At 39.3% G+C, this 22,080-nt stretch overlaps 2 protein-coding genes across 6 annotated transcripts; both read left to right on the top strand.

Moving 5' to 3' along the window:
• Positions 1-1,491: 1,491 nt before the first annotated feature.
• snapc4 (small nuclear RNA activating complex, polypeptide 4) lies at positions 1,492-15,424 on the top strand. 3 transcript variants are annotated; one of them, XM_017452223.3, is made up of 25 exons: positions 1,492-1,599; positions 2,829-2,966; positions 3,048-3,088; positions 3,173-3,275; positions 5,937-5,965; positions 6,075-6,212; positions 6,342-6,458; positions 6,585-6,663; positions 6,748-6,829; positions 6,940-7,041; positions 7,300-7,372; positions 7,627-7,791; positions 7,985-8,135; positions 8,285-8,391; positions 9,048-9,142; positions 9,270-9,364; positions 9,536-9,624; positions 10,684-11,124; positions 11,316-11,405; positions 11,714-11,942; positions 12,040-12,110; positions 12,203-12,268; positions 12,605-12,635; positions 12,732-15,049; positions 15,152-15,424. In XM_017452223.3, exons 2-25 carry the CDS (start codon positions 2,843-2,845, stop codon positions 15,239-15,241), a joined length of 4,926 nt encoding a protein of 1,641 aa, XP_017307712.2. In that variant the 5' UTR covers positions 1,492-1,599; positions 2,829-2,842; the 3' UTR covers positions 15,242-15,424. The 3 variants fall into 3 exon arrangements, with proteins under 3 accessions (XP_017307712.2, XP_047005734.2, XP_047005735.2); XM_047149778.2 differs by lacking the exon at positions 1,492-1,599 and adding an exon at positions 1,777-1,796; XM_047149779.2 differs by lacking the exons at positions 1,492-1,599; positions 2,829-2,966; positions 3,048-3,088; positions 3,173-3,275 and adding an exon at positions 3,553-3,619.
• Positions 15,425-15,532: 108 nt separating this feature from the next.
• On the top strand, positions 15,533-20,319 carry card9 (caspase recruitment domain family, member 9). Of its 3 annotated transcripts, none has more exons than XR_008393236.1 (12): positions 15,533-15,977; positions 16,067-16,204; positions 16,323-16,648; positions 16,756-16,935; positions 17,050-17,193; positions 17,302-17,427; positions 17,549-17,743; positions 18,595-18,630; positions 18,967-19,015; positions 19,334-19,363; positions 19,591-19,667; positions 19,840-20,319. XR_008393236.1 is itself a non-coding variant. In XM_017452224.3 (12 exons), the coding sequence occupies exons 1-12, from the start codon at positions 15,764-15,766 to the stop codon at positions 19,949-19,951; spliced, it is 1,695 nt and encodes a 564-aa protein (XP_017307713.1). In that variant the 5' UTR covers positions 15,556-15,763; the 3' UTR covers positions 19,952-20,319. The 3 variants fall into 3 exon arrangements, 1 of the variants encoding a protein (XP_017307713.1); XM_017452224.3 differs by having other exon boundaries at positions 15,556-15,977; positions 19,334-19,434; positions 19,594-19,667; XR_001810187.3 differs by lacking the exon at positions 19,334-19,363 and having other exon boundaries at positions 19,594-19,667.
• The last annotated feature ends 1,761 nt before the right edge of the window (positions 20,320-22,080 follow it).

The raw sequence follows: 22,080 nt of genomic DNA on the forward strand, positions 1-22,080 counted from the left end.
TATAAGAAATAAAGCTTTGCTAACTGTTATCATATCACAGCTGTTGCATTCTCGATTCTGATTGGTCAGAAGATTTACCTTTTGACAGTAGTTCCAGCTACAAGACAACTCACAGGTTTACATGAATGCACTCGCCTAATCTGTTAGTATTATTTTTTAATAATAACATGGACTTGTACAGTATGGCAGACACGCTGCATAGTATAAGTCTAATAATAAACTGATTTTTAAAAACGTTGCTGTTTAGGGGGGCACGGTTACTTAGTGGTTAGCACGTTTGTCTCACACGTCCTGCATGCGCAGAGTTTGCATGTTCTCTCTATGCTTCAGGGGTTTCCTCTGGGTACTCCGGTTTCCTCCCCCAGTCCAAAGACATGCGTTGTAGGCTGACTGGCGTGTCCAAATTGTCCATAGTGTGTGAATGGGTGTGTGTGACTGTGCCCTGTGATGGGTTGGCACCCCATCTAGGATGTCCCCTACCTTGTGCCCCGAGTTCCCTGGTATAGGCTCCAGGCTTCCCACGGTGGCCCTGTGTAGGATGAGCAATACACAGAAAATATTGCTGTTTAACAAAGAACAGTGTATAATCATTGACATGGTGAAACTGTCTGTAAGGAGTAGGTTTTCTGCCGCAGAAGTGTTCTAGAGCATTGTGCTTTCTTACCTTAAATCAGCACTTTGGTTTCAACATCTGTTGCTTTAAATGTGCTTTGTAAATCAATAAACTAAACTAAACTTCTGCTTATACCTATTCTAAGTGATAACATTAACTTGTTTCTTGAACGTTTCACAACATTAAATGTAACTCTATATGGATAAAAAAAAAAACAACAACAACAATGTGTTCATGAATAAAAATGTTAAATAAGTCAGTGGTTTTCAAAGTGGGGGCCACCAGGGGGCGCCTGGGGGGCCTCAAAAATTTGGTGTGAAAAATAAATTCTCACTCTCAGACAACCACACACACACAATCAATTCCTAATGTAATGTAAAGATGTAAGATGTAATTATTAATAAATTTTTAAAAAAGGGGGATAATGTTAATACCGTTTGGGCGGGCCTTGCCCTGGAAAAGTTTGGGAACCCCTGAAATAAGTGGTTTAGCAGTTAGCATGTTTGCTTTGCACCTCCACTGTCGGGGTTCAAATCCCGCTCCTGCCCTGTGTACACGTTCTCCCCATGCTTTGGGGGTTTCCTCCGGGTACTCTGGTTTCCTACCCCAGTCCAAAGACATACGTTGTAGGCTGACTGGCATCTCTAAATAGTCCATAAGGATGGTGAATGCACATGCTGTTGTAGGAATATAATCTACATCTGAGATGTAACAGTAACTATGTTTTGCATCATTAATTATTTTCCTATAACAACATGTCCACGCTTGAACATGATTTTTAAAATGCATTTATTATTATTATTATTCACGTTCCCTTCTTCAGCTTCAAATAATAGCTAAAGCATAAGAGTAGATCAAGGTACTTCGAAGATACTTTTATTTTGAAAACGGTTCACCCGAATTTTTTGTGGGGTTTTTTTTTCTGCTTATATCATGGCTGTTGTCTCAACGTTTCGTTGACGTTACATGCGCGAACTTATAAACAGGTCAGTATGCCAGTTCTCCTGTCATTAAAATATGGTTGAAGTTCTAGAGCGAATGTCATTGACGCAATATAAAAACAAGCATTTGTGCTTATATTTCTTTACCACATTGATAACTTTGTTCCGAGTCCCGCGAATTGCACGCTGGGTAATATGCTAACTAGCTGGTTTCTACACGCAGAGAGAATATGGAGTTAGAGGTGCGCTCTCCGCAAACTCCACTCATGTTTACATTAAACTGTGAAGTTTTTAATCCTGTGTCGAGTGTAATTTGTAAACAGCGTTTCCGGTGTGTATAATACTGTGTTGAGAAGAGTCAGAGGTGATTTAGCTGTGAGCAGTGCATCAGTGACTAAACTGACAACTACTAGGGTTACCATAAGGGTCATTCCATCTCAAGTGTTCCAGTGCAGCTTACTGGACTATTCTCTTTTTTTTATTTTTTATTTAATATGTTGGCATTGCAAAATATCACCAGCTGTTTTTTTGTTTTAAACTTGGTTTGACTAGGATGACCATCTCTGTGTCATGGCACACAACACATTTTGGTTATACAGCTGTTTATGGAAACCTCAGTATCTCATCTCAGGATGGTCCTAGCTCATTGGAATAAAAAAAAAATCCCTAGAGCACATTACAATGTACATTTACATATATAAACATTTTGCACATTGATGTTCCTTAGACTCTGCGATGGATTGTACCCGGCCTTGTGCCCCATGCCTCCTGGGATGGGCTCCAGGTTTCCCCGTGACCCTGAAAAGGATAAGCGGTATAGAAGATGGATGGATGTTCCTTAGACTTAGAATTTAAGTCCAAATGTAATGCTCAAGATTGCTCACAGTCCTACATTTAGGGTCAGTTTATAATGGAAAGGGTTCAAGTCTCAGTCTTACCTCTTTTTAGGGGGTACCTGGGTAAGTATAGGTAATGTGCGTGCAGAACATTTCAGGTTTGAGACTAAAGAAATGAAGACCTTCTAAGTCTAAGGAACATGAATGTGCAAAATGTTTATATATGTACATGTACCTTGTAATGCGCTCGAGATCAGTTTTCGTTCCAAAGAGCTAGAACTGTCCTGAGCCGAGATACTGATGTTTGCGTAAACGGCTGTATAACCAAAGCTGAAACCAAAGTTTTTACTTCGAGGTAACTGGCTTGATGTAATTGGTACACACCCTTTGTGCACCAGACAGTGAGTTTATGTCAATATGTGATTTTTGCATATGTAGGTAAAGGAGGCTAAATGGCATTTTCAGAAGACCTGTTGGCTCAGAGGAACAAATTACAGCATGAGATTTTGGCTCTGGAGAACACTCTGGGCAATGACGGTAACATTGCAGACCTGCTATCTTCAGGCAGTGACAGCGGTGAGTCAAACGTGATCGCACTAAGATGACACACTGTGTACTGTAAAAACACACTTACATGTCCTTTCTCCCCTCTGGCAGCTGAGGAGTCTGATGACAGCGGACACGCAGGGGAGGATGTTGTACGTACAGTTATGTCCACGATTTCCCTGTTAATGAAGAGTGTTGCAGCGGTTCACACGCACATCTGTGTATGTTTCTTGCAGGCACACAAGGACCTGGAAGCAGAGCGGCAGCAAGTACAGAGGGAGATAGAAGAGTTAGAGCGAAAGCTCGGTGCAGACGCTGCTCTGGTTGATGCCCTGACAGGTAAACATGTGCATAGTTGTGACATCACAACCATGAGGAATAAAAAAATAAAAACACGAGCTGTACGTGATGCTATTTAGTTTACATATACACTTACCAGCTACTTGATTAATCGGCCAATCATGTGGCAGCAGCGCAAGGTGTAAATTTATACAGTCACAGGTCAAGACATTCAGTTAATGTTCACATATCCTAATTGTTCAATATTAGAAAAAGAGCAGGTAATATTTTCCATATCTTTCCCAAACTGTCCAGTTTGTGCTCCCTGTAACCTCAGATTTCAGTTCTTGGCTGACCGGAGTGGAACCAGATCTGTCTTCTCCCTCAAGGCTAACTGCCTCAAGGTTCGCCATGTTCTGAAATGCTTTTATTCACACCACAGTTGTAAGGAGTGGGGTTTTTTTGAGTCCATATAGGCTTCCTATCAGCTCAAAACCATTCTGCCCATTCTCCTCTGACGTATCTCGTCAAGAAACAAGGTGTTTCCACTGCCAGAATTTCCACTCACTGGATTTCTTTTGTTTGTCGCACCATTTTGTATAAACTCCAGAAACTGGTGTGTGTGTGTGTGTGTGTGTGTGTGTGTGTGTGTGTGTGTGTGTGTGTGTGTGAAAAATGTCACAGTCAAAGTCACTGATATTAGTGACACCCCCCCCCCCCCCCCCCCCATTTCACCATTTTGATGTTCGATGTGAACATTACCTGAAGCTCTTGACCTGTATTTGTTTTATTTTACGATTGGATTGGATAAGTTCATGAACGAGCCAGTATACAGGTGTTCCTGTAAAATGAAAGTGGCCAGTGGTGCTTGAATGTTTGTGAATCCTTTTAGAATTTTCTAGATTTCTGCATAAATATGACTTAAAACATCATCAGATTTTCACAGAAGTCCTTAAAGTAGATAAAGAGAACCCAATTAAACAAATATTATACTTGGTCATTTATTTATTGAGGAAAATGATCCAATGTTACATATCTGTGAGTGGCAAAAGTACGTGTACCTTTACTTTCAGTATGTGTTGTGACCCCCTTGTGCAGCAATAACTGCAACTAAACGTTTGGGGTAACTGTTGATCAGTCCTGCACATCGGCTTGGAGGAATTTTAGCCCGTTCCTCAGTACAGAACAGCTTCAACTCTGGGACGTTGGTGGGTTTCCTTACATGAACTGCTTGCTTCAGGTCCTTCCACAACATTTCCATTGGATTAAGCTCAGGACTTTGACTTGGCCATTCCAAAACATGAACTTTATTCTTCTTTAACCGTTCTTTAGTAGAACAAATTGTGTGTTTAGGGTCGTTGTCTTGCTGCATGACCCACTTTCTCTTGAGATTCAGATCACAGACAGATGTCCTGAAATTTTCCTTTTGAATTCGCTGGTATCATTCAGAATTCATTGTTCCATCAATGATGACGAATCATCTTGGCCCAGATGCAGCGAAACAGGCCGAAACCATGATACTACCACCACCATGTTTCACAGATGGGATAAAGGTTAGGGTTATGCTGAAATGCAGCATTTTCCTTTCTCCAAACATAACACTTCTCATTTAAATCCAAAAGCTCTATTTTGTTCTCATCCATCCCCAAACCTTTTGTTTCAGTAGCCTTCTGACTTGTATACACATGATCTTTAGCAAACTGTAGACGGCTAGCAATGTTCTTTTTGTAAGAGTAGTGGCTTTCTCCTTTCAACACTGCCATGCACACCATTGTTGTTCAGTGTTCTCCTGATGGTGGACTTATTAACATTAGACAATGTGAGAGAGGCCTTTTAGTTTCTTAAAGTTACCCTGGCTCCTTTTTGATCTCGCAAACTATTACACATCTTGATCTTGCTTTTTGTTGGTCGACCATTCCTGGGGAGGGTAACAGTGGTCTTGAATTTCCTCCATTTTACATATTCTGTCTGACTGTGGATTGGTGGAGTCCAAGCTCTTTTGAAACGCTTTAGAGATGGTTTTGTAAATATTTTCCAGCCTGATGAGCATCAACAACTCTTTTTCTGAGGTCCTCAGAAATCTCCTTTGTTTGTGCCATGATACACTTCCACAAACATGTGTTGTGAAGACCAGACTTTGTTAGATCGATGTTCTCTAAACAAAACACTCAATCAGACCTGATTGTCATCCCATTGATTAAAATCACCTGACTCTAACTTCATCTTCAAATTAAACTACTAATCCTAGGCGTTCACATACTTTTGCCACTCACAAATTTGTAATATTGGATCATTTTCCTCACTTAATAATAATGAAAGAAGTATAATATTTTTTTCTCTCATTTGTTTAATTGGGTTCTCTTTGTCTGCTTTTGGGACTTGTGTGAAAATCTGATGCTTCTGCTCATTTTTAAGCAGACATATAGAAAATTCTAAAGGATTCACAAACTTTCAATCACCACTGTACTGTATGTGGGCCATATGGAGACAAAATTACATTCTGAAAACTTTTTGTTAATAGACTTTAATCATTTATAACTTTTTTAATTTTTACAATGAACTCAATTATTTATTAGACCAAAACTAGGAAAATTCCGTTGTTGTTACTGCTAATAGTTCTGAACTACACTTTTGGTGTCACATCAGTATGAGAATCATTAAATATTTATATTCTCCCTTAACAAAGTATGGCTTTAACTTTGTGTGTGTGTATTTGTTCAGACAGTGAAAATGGCCGGCTATCAGATTCTGTGAGTATTTGTACAGCTGTGTATATTTAATCAGTGTTCATTCATTATTTCATAAAAAATAAATAAATATTGGTTTGGTTTTGTTTTCTAAAAAAAAAAAAAAAATTAGAGCGGTGAGGACAGTGAAGATTTGGATCTTCCTCAAGATATAGAAACGTGTCTTCAGATGAATTTGGTTTATCAGGAGGTGCTGAAAGAAAAACTAGCTGACTTGGAGAGGCTTCTTAACGAAAATCGTGAACAGCAGGTTAATTACTTTCATATACATACATAATGTGTGCTTTTAAAGAATGAACGGGTTTAATACACTGATAGATATTAGATAAAAGTGTAAGCGTTTCTGTTTTTTATTGTTGTTGTTGTTGTTGTTTCACAGAAAGAGCTTGAAGAGCAGGTCTCTGGTCCTGCATATATCAATCCTGGCCTCCCTCATCTCAAACTCTACCTTGGCAGCTTTATGAAACCATATTTCAAAGACAAGCTGACTGGTTTGGTAAGATCTGCAAGTTAATAAATGATTTAAAATGATGTTAAAAAGTCATTTGAAGGGTTGCATCCTTCCATAATACTGATGTGTTGGAAGCGTTTAAGCCTTTATGTTTGTCATTTTCCTGTACAGGGCCCTCCAGCCAATGAAGAAACCAAAGAGAGGTTGAGTCATGGGACCAAACCCTGTGATGAAATGAAAATTAGAAGATGTATGTTCCAGGTTCCGTCGAGCCGAATTTCTTTGTTTTGCTACGTATAGATAGAATGAACGCAAAATTTTGGTTGTCTTTCAGGGGAGCCATGGCAAAAAACGTTGCTGATGAACTCCGTAGCCGCAGACGCTATGAAACGCATGTTGCAGCCCAAACTGTCAAAGTACGCTTAAAAATGAAGTATCTAAAGCGCTAGACATTTCCCTTTGTATTGTTTTGAACTGTGGAACACATTGGCCTCGATGCTTATGGCTTGTTTTCATGTGTCTGTAGGATGGAGTACTTAACTACAAAGATGTGTAAAGCAGAAGGTGCTGAAAAAGAAGAACTACAAAAACAAATTGCTCTTTTAGAGAAGGACATCACCGAAATAAGGTTCCTTTAATGAGTTAGATCAATATATTATATTATGTTTGTTTTTGTTTTGTTTTTTAATTGAAAAGTAAGACCAGAGTACAGATCTCAGCTGTAGATGGCGTCATTGCTTTGCGTATCTGATTGGAACCACAAAATGAGTTTTCTTCTTTTTGTTAGGAATCTGAATAGTGATCTCGCTCAAGTATTTATTCTTGAATTAACTTCATTTGCTCGTGACAGAAAATGTTCATTCTTATGAACTTAATTGTTTTGCAGGTCCATGAAAGATGATCAGCTGTATGGGGATCGCCATGATGACCATGATTGGGACAAAATATCAAATATCGATGTACGCCTTGTGCTTCTTGTAATGTATTGATCATTGATAAAGTCACATCCATCTCACGGACTAGTGCTCCTGACTGAAATATAAATGATGGCGGTTTCCTGATTTTCTTTTTTTTTTTAATCACGGTATTAAAAACATCCAAGTGTAGTAACACCAAAGGAAATCAGAGCAGGTGTAGTCCAATGCTGCTTTAAGCTGAAATGTCACTTTTGAACGTCTCGTGTTAGTAAAATATGCATATGATTATGATGCAGTTTGAGGGCATTCGGCAACCTGATGATCTGATGAGGTTCTGGCAGAATTACTTGCATCCCTCCATTGACAAATCGACGTGGAATCAGGATGAGATTGCGAAGCTTGCAGAGGTTGCGCAAGAGCACATGTATCGCCACTGGGAACAAATTGCAGAATCTCTTGGGGTGAGTGTAACGAAAGAAGCTGTTTTGGTCGGTGTGGTCAGTAATGCATTCAGGATTAGACAACTTGGACTTTCATAACACTTTTCCTAGGTGGCTATCGAAATGCAGGTAGAAGAAAATATCATAGATAAAAAAAAAGAAATAGCGTTTACAGTCATATCCTGATTTATCTTCTCGCTCTTTTTCTTTTCAGACCGGCAGGACCGCTTTCATGTGTTTCCAGGTATATCAGCGCTACATCTCGAAACAGTTCAGGAAGAGAGAGTGGACTGAAGAGGAAGACCAGGTCTTCAGAGAGCTTGTGGACAAGATGAGGATTGGCAACTTCATACCATATACTCAAAGTACTTGAACACTACTTATTATAAAGCAGCAGAAACAGTGCATCCTGATGGGCGCTTCTTATATTAATGGGCGGGTTTTTAAATTCTTTTGTGTTGTATTGATGTAACACCATCATGCTTTTATTTGTGCATTTTTCATTTCTCCTCAGTATCGTACTTTATAGAAGGTCGGGATAGTTCCCAGCTGAACTACCGCTGGACGTGTGTTCTGGACCCCTCGATAAAGAAGGGACCTTGGACAAAAGAGGAGGACCAGGTATGGACAGTAGTTTGGTTTTCGGCTGTCTTTAAACAAGTGAAAACTTTCAAACCCAGATTAGGAGTGGATGGTCAGTTTTAAGCACCATTATAATAACTACACCCCTTGAACTTGAACAGTGAAGAGTGAGTTTTATGTTTAAGGTGTTTAAACAGCATCCTTAATAGAGCAAAGGCAGCTGATTCGAACGTGCAGAACTGTGTTAGTGGGTGTGGTCATTAAAAATGAGAACAAGGTGTTGTTATTTGAGGAGTGTAACCCTCGGTACTCAGTGCTCGCTGAATTGAAGCGCTCTCCCACGTAAGAGTTTCTCTTTACGCTGTGCATGCATTTCGTCGCACCTTGCACTTATTTTTAATGACCACACTCACTGATACTACTCAATCCATACAGGATTTCGTGGAGGGTTTTTTTTCTTCTTTTTTTTTCTGGCGATTGTTGCGGCTAAAAACACTCGACTTTGCTGCAGATTGTTTGTGCTTTTTTTCTTCTTCTTCTTTTTTGCAGAAAACTCGAATTGGCGAAATTGCACAAAATGATTTTGCACTGTCTTTTGCAGTGATATTTGATATGTTTTTTTTTTGTTTTTTTTTGAATTGCACATTGCAATGAGCGCAAGGTAATTCCAGTTGTTGTTGTTGTTGTTATTACAGTTACTGCTGAACGCTGTGAAAAAGTATGGCTGCAAGGAGTGGTGGAAAATTAGACAGGAAGTACCTGGAAGGACAGACAATTACTGCAGAGACAGGTTTGCCAATACCTCCTTAGATTTCCTCTAGCAGGTGCAATTAAATGAAAGTGAATGTACTGTATAGGAGATTGGTTTGATTCTTAATTGTACTGTCAAAAAAGAATTCTTCACTCAATATCCTCAGATATCTGGATTGCCTCCGAACTGATGTAAAGAAAGGTGCATGGAGTGATGAAGAAGTGGAACTGCTGAAAAAACTGGTAGAGAAATATGGTGTTGGTGAGTGATTTACCTTAAAACTGAGTTTCTTTTTTCTGTCATAGAACCTTTCTATCAGTAGCTAGAGCTAAACCATACTATTGTTTCCGTACAAACTTGCAGACTAAATAATATTCCTGCTGTTGTCTTTTTTTGTTGTTGTTGTTCACCATAATTGAACAATTACATCAGGTAAATGGGCTAAGATCGCCTCTGAAATTCCAAATCGGCTTGACAGCCAGTGTTTGAACAAGTGGAGATATATGATGCACATGGCTCATGTAAGTATTTGTCTAGTATTAGGTTTTATACCACAGAAGTTTTGAATTCTCAAATCTGATTAGTCAGAAGGTGTTGAAAAGCAGCTCTGAAAATAGCACTGGCTCTAATTCCTGCACTTATTCTAATGTTGTTATATCCGTTTCTATAGTAACAGTATGGCAGATGCTTCACATACTGTAAGGCTGACAATAAATGGGTTTTTAAAAAAAATGTATATGTGAAAAACATTTAATCATTGACATGGTGAAGCTTTCAATAAGCACATATTTATTTACCATTAACGTCTAGTGTCAGCACTTTGTAACACTTCTTCAGGACCGATGACTTTCTCTGTAACATGACAACCTTTTTTTCCGTTTTATTAGCATCAAGAATGAGGAAAAAAGAGTGTAATGAGCACAAGACTGTTTGTAGTTGTTTTAACGCAAGTCTCGTAAACATTCCACAGCATTAAATGTAACTTAGAACAGGGGTTCCCAAACTTTTCCAGGGCAAGGCCCCCCAAATGGCGTTAACATTTGACCGAGGCCCCCCTTTTGCAAGATGTCTTTAAAACACATTAAAAATACAGACTTCTGAATATATCCCCCCCTTTTTTTTATTAATAATTACATCTTTACATTACATTACATTAGGAATTGATTGTGTGTGTGTGTGTGTGTGTGGTTGTCTGAGAGTGAGAAAGAGAAAATCATGTATTTATTTTTCACACCAAATTGTTGAGGCACCCCGGGCGCCCCCTGGTGGCCCCCAAGGGGGACGCAGCCCCCACTTTAAAAAACACTGACTTAGAACATAGAGCTGTTCATTAATTTAATTAAAAAATTGTAATCATTGGAAAACTGCTACGGTATAAGAAAAAAATGGGGGGTGTGCTGTTCTTTGGAAAATCGGGATGGTACCCGTAATGCCACTTCAAATCAAGATGCATAACACTATTTATAATTGATTCTTTTCCCCTAAAACAGCGCACCCTGTCATTTCATTTCTTACTTATGTTCTAGGTACTACAATATCCTGTACTTTAAAAACATCAAACTGTATTTTATTCCATACAGAAAGAAAGTGTAAAGAGAGAAAGAACCAGATCAGTAAAACTTGAGCCACAGTTGAAGAGGAGGCGAGTGAGTCAGGTAAAGCGCCGGAAATTAAAAGAAGAATATGATTTTAAAACTGAAAGCGACACCTCCGAAGATGAAAAGGAGCGAGTGCCGTACATGGACAGCGACGGCGAAAACAAAGTAGAAAATGAAGTAGAAAATTTCTCTTCAACTGAGGATTGTAGACTAGAGTACGTCCAGCCAGACATAAAGGAGTGGATTCCTGCACGTGGGAACAAGCTGGTGTATTCTCCAGGCAACCTGAAGACCATACTGGTAAGGGTGCCCACTGAGGCTGAAGAGAGTGCCGGAGGTTGTGTACGGAACACCGTGCTGGACAATCTGGGGAATCCTGTAAAGACTTATGTTGGTATGGAACCACCTGTTTTACAAGAATCGGTAAGTTTGAGACTTTTTAGGTCAGAAATGCATCGTTTTTTGCTCCTATCATTATCGGAGATAAGTTCTCGAAATCGCATTGAAGAGTTTAGATATTCATTTCAAGCACTTAATAACAAGACGAAGAAAAAAGCTCCCTGACTCTCAGGTCTTTTCAACCTAGTTTCTTTTTACTGTATTTTTACTTCCAGAATTCAAACAATGAGCATGCCATGATCATGGTGTCCGAATGTGATGTTAAACGCTTCCTGAATTGCAGGAGAGCATATGTCTTGAAAGTGGTAAGGTACCTTTACACGGAAGCAAAACACACATGATGGTTTTTTGCTGTTCTATGAAAAATAATCCACGATGAGGTGCTATGATGCCAAAGTGGATTATTTTCTAATAACAGCACAGCCTTAAGTGTTTTATTCCTCTTATAACACACTTTGTCAAGGATTACAATGTTTTAATTAGTGGTTAGCACATTTGCCTCGCACCTCTGGGCCTGTGGGTTTGATTCCCACCTCTGCCCTGACTCAAACCCGGATAATTCAACAGAGCAATGCAAATATCGCAATAACAAATATCTCCACCCCCCCCCCAGAAAGCACGAAAAACTAAAACCAGCTTGCCTTCAAGTACAAATCAGAACGACGCCAAAAATGATGAAGAGGAGGATAAGACTGAAACGGAAAGCGATCGGAGAAAATGTAAACCTGTCCACAAACGTGTTCCCACCACCAAACTGAGCTACGATCTCATGTTAGCCATTACTCCATGGATCGGCAATGTGATGATGCCTTTATCTTTCATTCAAAGGCGTGCTTGTGAAGGTAATTTTGAGATATAACGATAAAATATCAGTGTCTATCTGTGTTGTGGGAATTGGTTTCTTTCTTCAGCAGTGAAGTTATCGTTGTCTCAATACAGCTGACGTTGTTCGAAAAAGAGCAGCAGATATCCCTCTTCTAAAATCACCTGTGTTTTTGCTTTTTCTGCAGGTGAGTGAAGTGTTTTTCTTTCTGAAATTCTGTTATTAGAATGAGTGTCGAAGGCTGGCTGCACTCTAAAAAGTTTGTCGTTTTTGAAACAGGCTCTTAAAGTTGATGCTGATGGTTGCAAGAAAGTCATCGAGGCCCGCAAAGACAAAGCGTCCTCGGTAAAGTGTACCTACATGCAGTATATCAATTATAGCTACTATAGTCCTGCTAATATATCCAGATGAGATATCGTCAGTTAATATACTATGTAGTATATTCAGAAAACCTTGGACCTTTTGATATTATGTAGGTTTGCTTCAAATAATCAGCGGAGGTTGCCTTTCTTGCTGTCAACATTAGTATAGTACAGCTTCTTTAATTTTTTTTAATGCCTTCTTGTTCTCTGTCTCGCTCGCTCACTCGCTCTCTGTTATGTGCTATTCAGATCTGTAGCCTGTAATACCCACAAAATGTCTAAAATGACTTTTTTTTTTTTGATTTCCTCTTCTCCTTAGGCACCAGGATCTCAATTGAAACCCTATCCAGGTATTTGAGGTGTAATTTGTGTTTCTTTTCACATTTATGTGCTGTGGATAAGAGCTGAAAAACCAAGATCTATTGTTATGTTTTAATATCTTTCAGCCAAGAAGCCTACTCCAGGTTCCTACTATCATGTTAAGACCGTATCAGACATACTTGCTGAAAGAACAGCGCAGAAGAAACTTTCTAGGCCCCTGCAGTCCCCTGAGTTTTTAGAACCCCAGCTACTTCCACAGCCAGCCAAAATTGCTCAAAGGCCTCAGCAGCAAAGTAAAACAAAACAGGTCATGCAGTCTGCTAGTCAGGAGATAAATGCTACCATGATACTTCCCCAGACTTTTGTTGTTGCCCAGTCAAATACAGATAACAAAGTAGCCACTTCACATAATGTGGTACAGAGAATTTTACCTCTTCTGCAGTTGGGTACACAAGAAGCATCGAAAAGTCCTCAGCCAGTACAACATTTGGAGGTACCAAAAGAATCTGAGAGGGTGACAGAGACCGCATCCTGTCCCACAACCTCAGTGTCCACAACTGGACCACCTACAGAGACTTTAGAGGGAGTGCACGCTCCAAAACGCAAGCACAAACCCACACTGAAAGCTCAAGCCTTGATGGACAATGCAAGCGCCAAGAAACAGGAAAGAAACAGGAAGCTAAAGAAACAGGCAGCTAAAAAACAACAAAACGCAGCAACAACAGAAAACAACATAACCCAGACAGTGGCTGTACCACCAAATACTACAGCCTGGATTCTCACCCCTGCTGGTTTAATGCCTGTTGCTGGAATTCAGGTACAATCTCCTGACATCCCTGGTAATCACTACCAGGTGATGCAAAACAAAGTTCAGATGCTATTTCATCCACCCGTCATAGTCAACCAGAGTAGTTGTGTTGCACTCAACAATGCCGTGAAGCCAATCAATCCAAAAGCTGATTTACCTGGAAATAATAATATATCTCTGACTGCTGGATCAAATCTTGGTCAAAACCCTAGACCTTCTTCTGTCTCAGACAACAACATTGATTCTTCACTTCCTTCTTCTCCTCAAGTTCTACCTGAGACAAATGTGCCAACATCCATTACAGGATCCACAGCCCACGTTCCCCCGTCTAAAACTCCATGGAATCAAAAGAAACCTGTAACTCAAATGAATCCCATGTCATCTCCGGTTCCTGTTTCATCCTCCCCTGTGGGAACTAATAAAAACCGTACACCATCGTGTATTTCAGATGCAACTAACAATGTTCCCAATGTCTCTTCAGTGTCTGCTGTCACAAGTACACCTTCTATCCCTTCTGTCGATCCGTTGAACAGTTCTGGTCCTGGTACTATTCCAGGTTCTCAAAGCCAAAGAATGCCACATCCTGTTTCTCAGGTGCTATTTCAGCACCCAATCATAGTAAACCAAAATGGCTCTTTGGCACTCATCAACCCCACAGGACCCTGCCTAATTACAAATGCTCCACCAACTGCTACAGCAAATGTTACTATGGTTCCAACTAACTCTATAGCACCTAATGTAAATAACAACCTACCAACATCTTCTAATGAGGGTTCTTTGGCAGTCAATGTCGCAGAACCCTGTCTAAATACAAATTCCCCTCCAATTGCTACTGCAAATGTATCTAGGGTTCCACCTAACTCTGCAGCACCTAATATTAATAAGAGCCATCCAACATCTACAGAGGGCTGTATATCTCCAGCCTATTCTATAATCTCCACCTCTGCACCCTCTTCTGCTTTGAATGAAACATCACACGCAACTCCACAGTTCGGTTTTGTGAACAGTCCTGTTACAGTCAACGTAGGTGGCCTTCCAACAAATCTGTTGTGTGTTAACACGCACATCAGTTCTATGACCACTAGTTGTCAAAAATTGCCTCAAACTGTGGTGGCGCAGAAGGCCCCCCAAGCCAAACGGCAAACTGTTCAGAGATCAGCTACCACATCTAATCCCAGACCCAAAAAAATTACTTTTGACCCTAGCTTGATGTTCTTCGAGCAACCAGATCAAGTGAAAAACTGGTTAAAGGGGAATGATGGAATTACACTGCCTGGTCTGAAAGACAAATTGCCTTATCTTCCTCCATTTGTTACCAGTATCAATACACTGAACACTTTGCTCAAAGGAAGAGATTCTTTGTTGAAGTCAGCAGTGCAGCTCCTGCCTGAAGAACATGAAGACAACACCGAGGAAGAAGCTAAGATAGCTGCTGTCCGTAAAATGGTGTCTGAGAGGTTTAAAACCAACCAAGCGTATTTGCTTCTGAAGGCTCGCTTCTTGTCATGCTTTACCTTACCTGCCCTTTTGGCCACTATAAATCCATGCATAGAGTTGACAGATGCCCTGGATCCGGAAGACGGTATGGGCAAAGTCAAGCCAAAACAGTTTGGAGATGATCAGTTCGAACCATTGGTGAGTTTTATATGGTCATGAAATGGTTACTAAATTCTTGCAATTTTTGCCCATTTTTGTCATTATATTTTCATTTTAATACAATGAATTTCATTTTTTTAGGGGTCTCTTCTGAAAGAAAGTGAATTAACAGCAACACAGTTTCCTGGGAGTAAGCCAAGAAATCAAACGGACAGTCATAAAAATGCTTAGCATGTTAATTGTTTGCCTAATTTTATTGTTGTTATAAAAAAATATTTAATATGACATTAATGTTCAAAAGCAGTTCATGTTGAAAGTATGTAATGTAATTTATGATTTTGTTCATGGTGCATGGATGTTACATGACACATTATTTCTCAGAAACTATTTTCGAATAAAATGTTTTAAAATGAATCTTCTCCTTGTGTTGCCTTTATTTTAGCTGTCAGAATCACTTTTACTGATTGAACCACACTGATGTTAACGGTGATTAGAAGATCAAATAAAGAATAGAGAACAGATATAGATTTTGAGTATGTGTTCATATCCACTGCGTGTCACGAGTTGAGCACATATTAGCACAACTGAATTGGGAAATAGAGGGAAATGTGAGGAACTTCAAATGACTTGAAAAAAGGAACTACGAATGAATCAGCTCGACTGACGTTTCCTTTTTGTTTCTGATATACTCTAACGAAGTTAGCGCTGTTACCAGTTTCACTTATGAAACAAAGATAGAAACAGCCACAGACTATGACACAAGCAATGGCTGATGGACCAAGCGCTGTCGAGTTTGAGGATGATGAAGAGTGTTGGATGCGGCTGGAGGACCACAGAATGCTTCTCCTCAAGACTATTGAGCCTTCACGAATAATACCATACCTAAGACAATGTAGGGTGCTTAATAGTGAGGATGAGGAACAGATTTACAATGATCCAAGTCTGGTCATTAGACAGCGAAAAGTAGGTAGGTAACCTTCACACCACTACACGCTGACATTGTTGTTTTCCTTGTCTTATTTTTTTTTTTAAAGAGGCTAATTGTGTGTTCTCTAGGTGTACTCCTAGATATCTTACAAAGGACAGGTCATAAGGGCTATGTAGCATTCCTTGAGAGTTTGGAACTGGACTACCCTCAGCTGTATCAGAAAATAACAGGCAAAGAGCCGTCGAGGGTCTTCTCAATCCTTGTGGGTAGGTTTGCTATGAGCTAAAATGGGATAATGGTAGATAAATCAATGCCAGCAATAATAATCATAATTATTTATTTGTATAATTATTAATATGTGCCCATTTGGTTCTCACAATTAAGATACTGCAGGTGAGTCAGGATTAACTCAGTTTCTCATGAATGAGGTGACTCGGCTTCAGAAAGTGCTTCAGGATGAGCGCAAAGCAAGACTGGCGGCGTCTGCACGTATAGCCGAGCACGCTGACACCATACGCCGGCTGCAGACACGGGAATGTGAGCTTCACAAACAGCAAGAGCGTGTACAGCGCATGCGTGAAGAACGGGACCAGATGTGGGAAAAGGCACGGCACTTGAAGGATGAGAATTACAAATTGATGAGAGACATGAACCGACTGAGTGAGGAGAAGAATTCTGCTCTCATGTGTAATCGGGACCTACAGCTGGAGGTTAGACCATTTAAGAATGTATGACCAGTAGGTCATACGTTGCATCTACATGTGTATGTGTATGAAGTTTTTAATCAAGTAGTGAGAGTTTTTCTATTCTCAATCAGATCGAAAGGCTGAAGCACAGCTTAATGAATGCCGAGAGCGATTCAAAGCTTCAACGTAAACGTACTATTACCCTGAAAAATGCTATGGAGCAGAGGCCTAGCCAAGAAATGGTGTTGGAGCTTCAGAAAGAGAATGATCTTCTCCGAGCTCAAGTGCAGGAGCTTCAGAGCTCTTCCCAGGTAAAATAGCTTTTTTTTTTTTTTTTTTTTTTTTAAAGAAAAAAAAGGGCTGCACTCATACAGTAGATCTTGTTAAGTCGAACTGACTACCTAGGCCAATGATTTTTCCATCAGGTCCAAATCCCAACAGATAATGAGAAGCCAAGCATTGAGTCACTGGAAGATTTCAAGCATCAAAGCCAGGCACATGAAGAACTGGTCAATGAGCTTTATGAATTACGCAGGGGGCTACACGACGCTGAGGAGCTACGAGATAAGGTTTGTGTAAAAGGTTTACAATTTTTTTTTCATGAGCGTAGCTCTCTATATGAACATAGTCAACAGCGAACTGTTTGCTTGCTTATTATACAAATGTCATGTCTGCAGTACCTGGAAAGGAAGGATGAACTGGAACTGAAGTGTGAGATTTTAAAGAAAGACTCAAAAATGTACTGCATTCGAATGGAGGACATTTTAAAGCAGCTGGATGAAGTCATTAAAGAACGAGACAAGGTGATAAAATGACATCTGTAACCCTGCTTTGTGTTTGCATTGCACTCGTATCACGTCGAACACGAACCATGTACATGTTTATATTATGCTGTAAAGGTCTCCTTTTTTTCTTATTAATAAGGCAATTTCTTCACGAGAAGAGTACCATCAGGAGAACTGTAAAAACCTTCAGGACAAGGACCGTTACCGCAAGCAGCTCCGAGAGATGGGAGAACATCACGATGAGCTCCAGGTCCAGCTCTTCCGCGCTCAAGGAGAAATTCTTGCTCTTCAAGCAAAACTCCGGAAACAGAACCACTTCCACAAAGCACTAGGAGTAAGCCTTTTATACAGAACGCAATCACTCTTTTGCCATACGACATAACATGTTTTGCTCAGAAGTGGGAAATAACAGTTACAAGTACAATTCCTGAGTCTAATTTTTAAGTACCTGTACTTGTATTAGGTAAAATAAAAACTTTGATTGGACTTTTATTTTGCTGCATTTCATAAAGAAAAATCTCATTTCTCTAATCACATATTTGTAAAGTCATATTGGGACTTTTTCCACATCGGTAAAACTCAGAGTCGATTTAAAATTCTTTAATCAGTGTGCTGCTATATACTGTGTACTTTGTATTTATCAAGCTTGTGATTATTTACGTAATTATCATGCTAGCTAACATTTGAGAGATTAGCAATGAAGCTGTTGCTATTTAGCCCTCGCTCATATTTTCCTGTTTGTTTCTTGGTGAAAAGGAAACTAATTTACCAACATTAACTAAAATCATTGTGTGATTTCAAGCAGACGTTTTCTTCTACATGTGCTTACATACTATTAGTAAATGTTTATTTTAACTTGAGTAAAGAATTTGAAGCTGAAATTATTATTATTATTATTATTATTATTATTATTATTATTATTATTATTACTACTACAACCACTAGAGGATTAATTTAAATGTGTAATTGCACTATTCCTTGACTAAATAATTTGGGTACCACCTCTGGATTTTGGCTTTGATTCTGTGTATCACGATGTGATTTAAGTGTATGTCTCTGACTTATGACAAAGTTGGATCATTTATTCATAGCGATCAGACATTTTGTATAGTCACTCAGTACTAATATAATATAGTATAATATTATAATATCATCTAATTGTTCTCCCCCCTCCCCCCCTCCTAGAGTACAGAAGGAAACTCTTTTTGGAGCACAGTGGAGGTTAGTGTGACTTTCTTCTCTTCATAATATCATTCAACAGTGATTCAGAGAAAGTGATTCATGGTTTTGAAAGTATGAATCGGTATCACAGTCACAGCAGCTTGTTCCTGTTTTTGCTTTTGCATGAGAAATGTGTGAATGATTTTTTTTAAGCTTATTGTAACATCATTAAATGTAAATGTTAATTCAGAGAGCTCACTAAGGTAGACAGAAGAGTGGTTCTTCATTTAAAAAAAAAACAAAAAACCCAACAACGAATCACACCCCAGTTCCAGCAGCTTGTTTCCCCATTTTTTTGCTTTTGTTTGAGAAATGACTCTGCTTTTTTCTCTTTAGCTAAAAAGCCAAACAAGTGAGGAGGATTTCAAGGAGAGAGATGAGAAAGGTGCTTTCTACTTCTATTTTCTGCAATATATTTTATATTTCTTTCCTGTATTTAATATATGTTCTTTCTTATTGGTTTATGTCTGTAGCTGGTCTTCATTTGTACTGCTCTGCTTTTCTTCCATAAATTCTGTTTGAAGGATGTCTATCAATGTAACAAACACAGAATTTGAAACGTTTTGAAACATTTTTGCTTCTAGTTGTATCAAAGGCAGACCTAGTCAGACCAGACTTACCACAAAACCTAGTTCCTATCATTTTTTTTCATGGTTGGTTCGTTTCATGTTGGTTGGCATTTACTTTTCATTTTTGACCTCAGGTATAAGTGATGGTTCCCAAAGCCCAACCTCAGGGGAGTACAATGTCTGCATAAGTATTACACACCCATGTACTTCAGATGCCAAGGAAGACAGTTTACGAGTAATACAAGACCCAAATCTATTCAAAGTTCTGAATTTTAATTACAAAAGCTAAAATAATTAAAAGCTACATTAAAACTACAATAATTACATTAATTATATTAAAAGGGGAAATAAGCAAGACTGTTTTGCTTATATTTTAATATGGCTTAATTTACAGGAGCGGATGTTCACTGAGGAGGAACTGTCATCCAGCTACCCACCCAGGCCGAGATGCAATTTTTATTACAGGAGGTTGGTATACGCATTTTCCGTGACGTCACTGTGTCTCCAGCGAGACTGACACATGTGCTGCTGTGATTTTGCAGTGGTTTTTGAAATAATCTCACTTATTTGAATAAGGTTCAAGGTAAGTTCACTATCCCCACCATCCGGAGCCATTTTTAACAGTTTCTTCTCATGACAGGAAACGTGCCTTGAGAACAAAAACTACTGTTAAAGACTGTGCTAAAGAGTGCACACAGTGCGTTTTGGACAACTCCAGTGTGAGTGATAACACAGACACAGACGGGATTTGATATAAGCCTGACCAGGAGACGACATTTTGCACTGCCAAATAACCCACAGCAACCTACAGAGAAGACTGGAGACCATCAACCCCTATCAAACCAATTATAACCTTGGAATTATTGATGACATTGAATCTTAAAACAGTGCAATATGGTCAATTGAAACATGGTGTTTTGGAATTTCCTTAACATTTTAAGCATTTAAATACATACAGACCTATGTGTTGAATTTAATAATAAAGCTTATTGAGTTTACATATATTAGATATTAGCTGCGTAAGCCAGTACATAAGCTTGGTCAGTCACAACTAGAAGAAACTGCACTGGTCTCTGTTTTGACGATTGTCTGAAGATCCAATAAACCTCTCTTCTCTAAAGTTGTGTGCCTCCACGTCGCTCAATTTTCACCAGAACCTGGGATTGGAGACCACTCAAATCCAACAAACACCATTCCACAGCCTTCTCTCTTTTCTGTTATATTTCAGGACCCAACTGCCTGCAAATACTATGCCGTCAAATACTGCCAGCTCTTGACTAATTGACTTTTTTTTGTGGCAGGGGTGAGTCCAGAGAAACATATAGGTACTGTACTCTCTACCCACCCCATGCAAATCTGGAATGCAGTGGTCATCAACCTTGTTCCTGGAGATCAATACATTCCTGAATACTTTAGCTCCAATCATAATCGTGCCCAGCTGACCATCTAATCAGTGCATTAAGAAATTCTTGATCAACTAAAATAGGCGTGTGTTTTTGGTTGAAGATGAAACCTGCAGGAAGGTAGATCTCATGGAAGAGGTTTGGTTACTTCTCTAATATCTAATGTTTGTGGTAAATGAATTAGATTTTATGCTTTTTTTTTTTTAATACATCTACAAATTGATTGAGGTACAGACTTCATTCAATATAATGTTCATGGGACCTTTATACTTGATGGGTGATTCCATGATTGGTATTCCACATTTTTGTGTCCCACAGCATTGAACGTTCACTCGACCCTGTTACCTGAGCACATTCACCCCAATGAAATATTTGGAGTGTTCCACATGTTCACCAGTATCCAAATTTTCTGAAAGTCATGGGAACATTCTTTTTCTTGATTTTCAATGATACTATAATATTGATTGACAAGGTCACTGAAAGTAAATCAATATTTTAGAAAGACTGTAATGTCCTCATGCTAGTTAACCACATTTTGTGTATTTGCCATTCAGCAAAGAAAGCTTGAAAGAAAGTTTGGGGGGAAAAAAGAAGAGGTCTTTTCTTAGAACTAATGTTGAAAAATATAAAGTTACTTTTGTAAGAGTTACAAAGGCTAAATGGCACCACAATCGTAAAATCACCGTGATACAAACAATCTATTTGTGCTAATTATGATGTACTACTGGGTGGCACAGAGGGTATAATCCGGTTTAATCCGGCTACCGTCTGTGTAGAGTTTCTGTGCATGTTCTCCTATCTGTGTATGTTTCCTCTGAGTTCTCTGGTTCTCCGCCTACCTCCGAAAAACGGCTAAGTGTGAATGGGTGCATATGATGCCCTGTGATGGACTGGTGTCCCACTCAGCATGTCTCAGGATCCAAAGCAACCCTGACCAGGATAAAGCCGTTACTTAAAATTAATAAAAGACTTTCTTTACCACCTCAGCACATGTACCCAGTAATTACACAGTAACTCCCTGCTACACAAAAATGAATGTCTATCTTTTTTAATTAATTACCTCAGACTGATGACCCCCCGCCCTGCCGGGCATGAGGATGCTTAGAGTACTATTAAGAGAAATGAGTATGTTGTGCAGCAGGTAATGTCCTTGTTGTGGTTTTACTGAGGACATGCTGCTCCACCTGCTGGCGCCCGCTCACACTTTTTTAATCACCTACTGGAAAGAAGAGATGAAGACTATCCTTGTGACAGGGAAGATGATGGGAACAGCACTGGTGATAAATATGAAGATGATAATGCTAATAATGATGACACATGTTCAGGGCACAATAAGCAGAATGGTACAGAGGAAAGGAAGGACCAGAATTATTCTTGTGACAGGGAAGATGAGGGCTCAAAAGGTTGACTGGAAGTGCTGCCTATGAAAATCATTTTGAATTTCTTTGGCTCCCATCCACAATCTAAACATGTACATA

This window comes from Ictalurus punctatus, chromosome 22 (assembly GCF_001660625.3).
Source record: "Ictalurus punctatus breed USDA103 chromosome 22, Coco_2.0, whole genome shotgun sequence".
In the NCBI taxonomy this organism is placed as follows: domain Eukaryota; kingdom Metazoa; phylum Chordata; class Actinopteri; order Siluriformes; family Ictaluridae; genus Ictalurus; species Ictalurus punctatus.

Coding starts and splice junctions, on each gene's coding strand:
- snapc4 (XM_017452223.3), top strand. CDS start 2,843: ATGGCATTTTCAGAAGACCTGTTGGCTCAGAGGAACAAATTACAGCAT. Junction 3,276..5,936: donor TCTGGTTGATGCCCTGACAG/GTAAACATGTGC, acceptor GTATTTGTTCAG/ACAGTGAAAATGGCCGGCTA. Junction 12,636..12,731: donor TCAATTGAAACCCTATCCAG/GTATTTGAGGTG, acceptor AATATCTTTCAG/CCAAGAAGCCTACTCCAGGT.
- card9 (XM_017452224.3), top strand. CDS start 15,764: ATGACACAAGCAATGGCTGATGGACCAAGCGCTGTCGAGTTTGAGGAT. Junction 17,744..18,594: donor ACTTCCACAAAGCACTAGGA/GTAAGCCTTTTA, acceptor CCCCCCTCCTAG/AGTACAGAAGGAAACTCTTT. Junction 19,016..19,333: donor CAAGGAGAGAGATGAGAAAG/GTGCTTTCTACT, acceptor TTTTGACCTCAG/GTATAAGTGATGGTTCCCAA.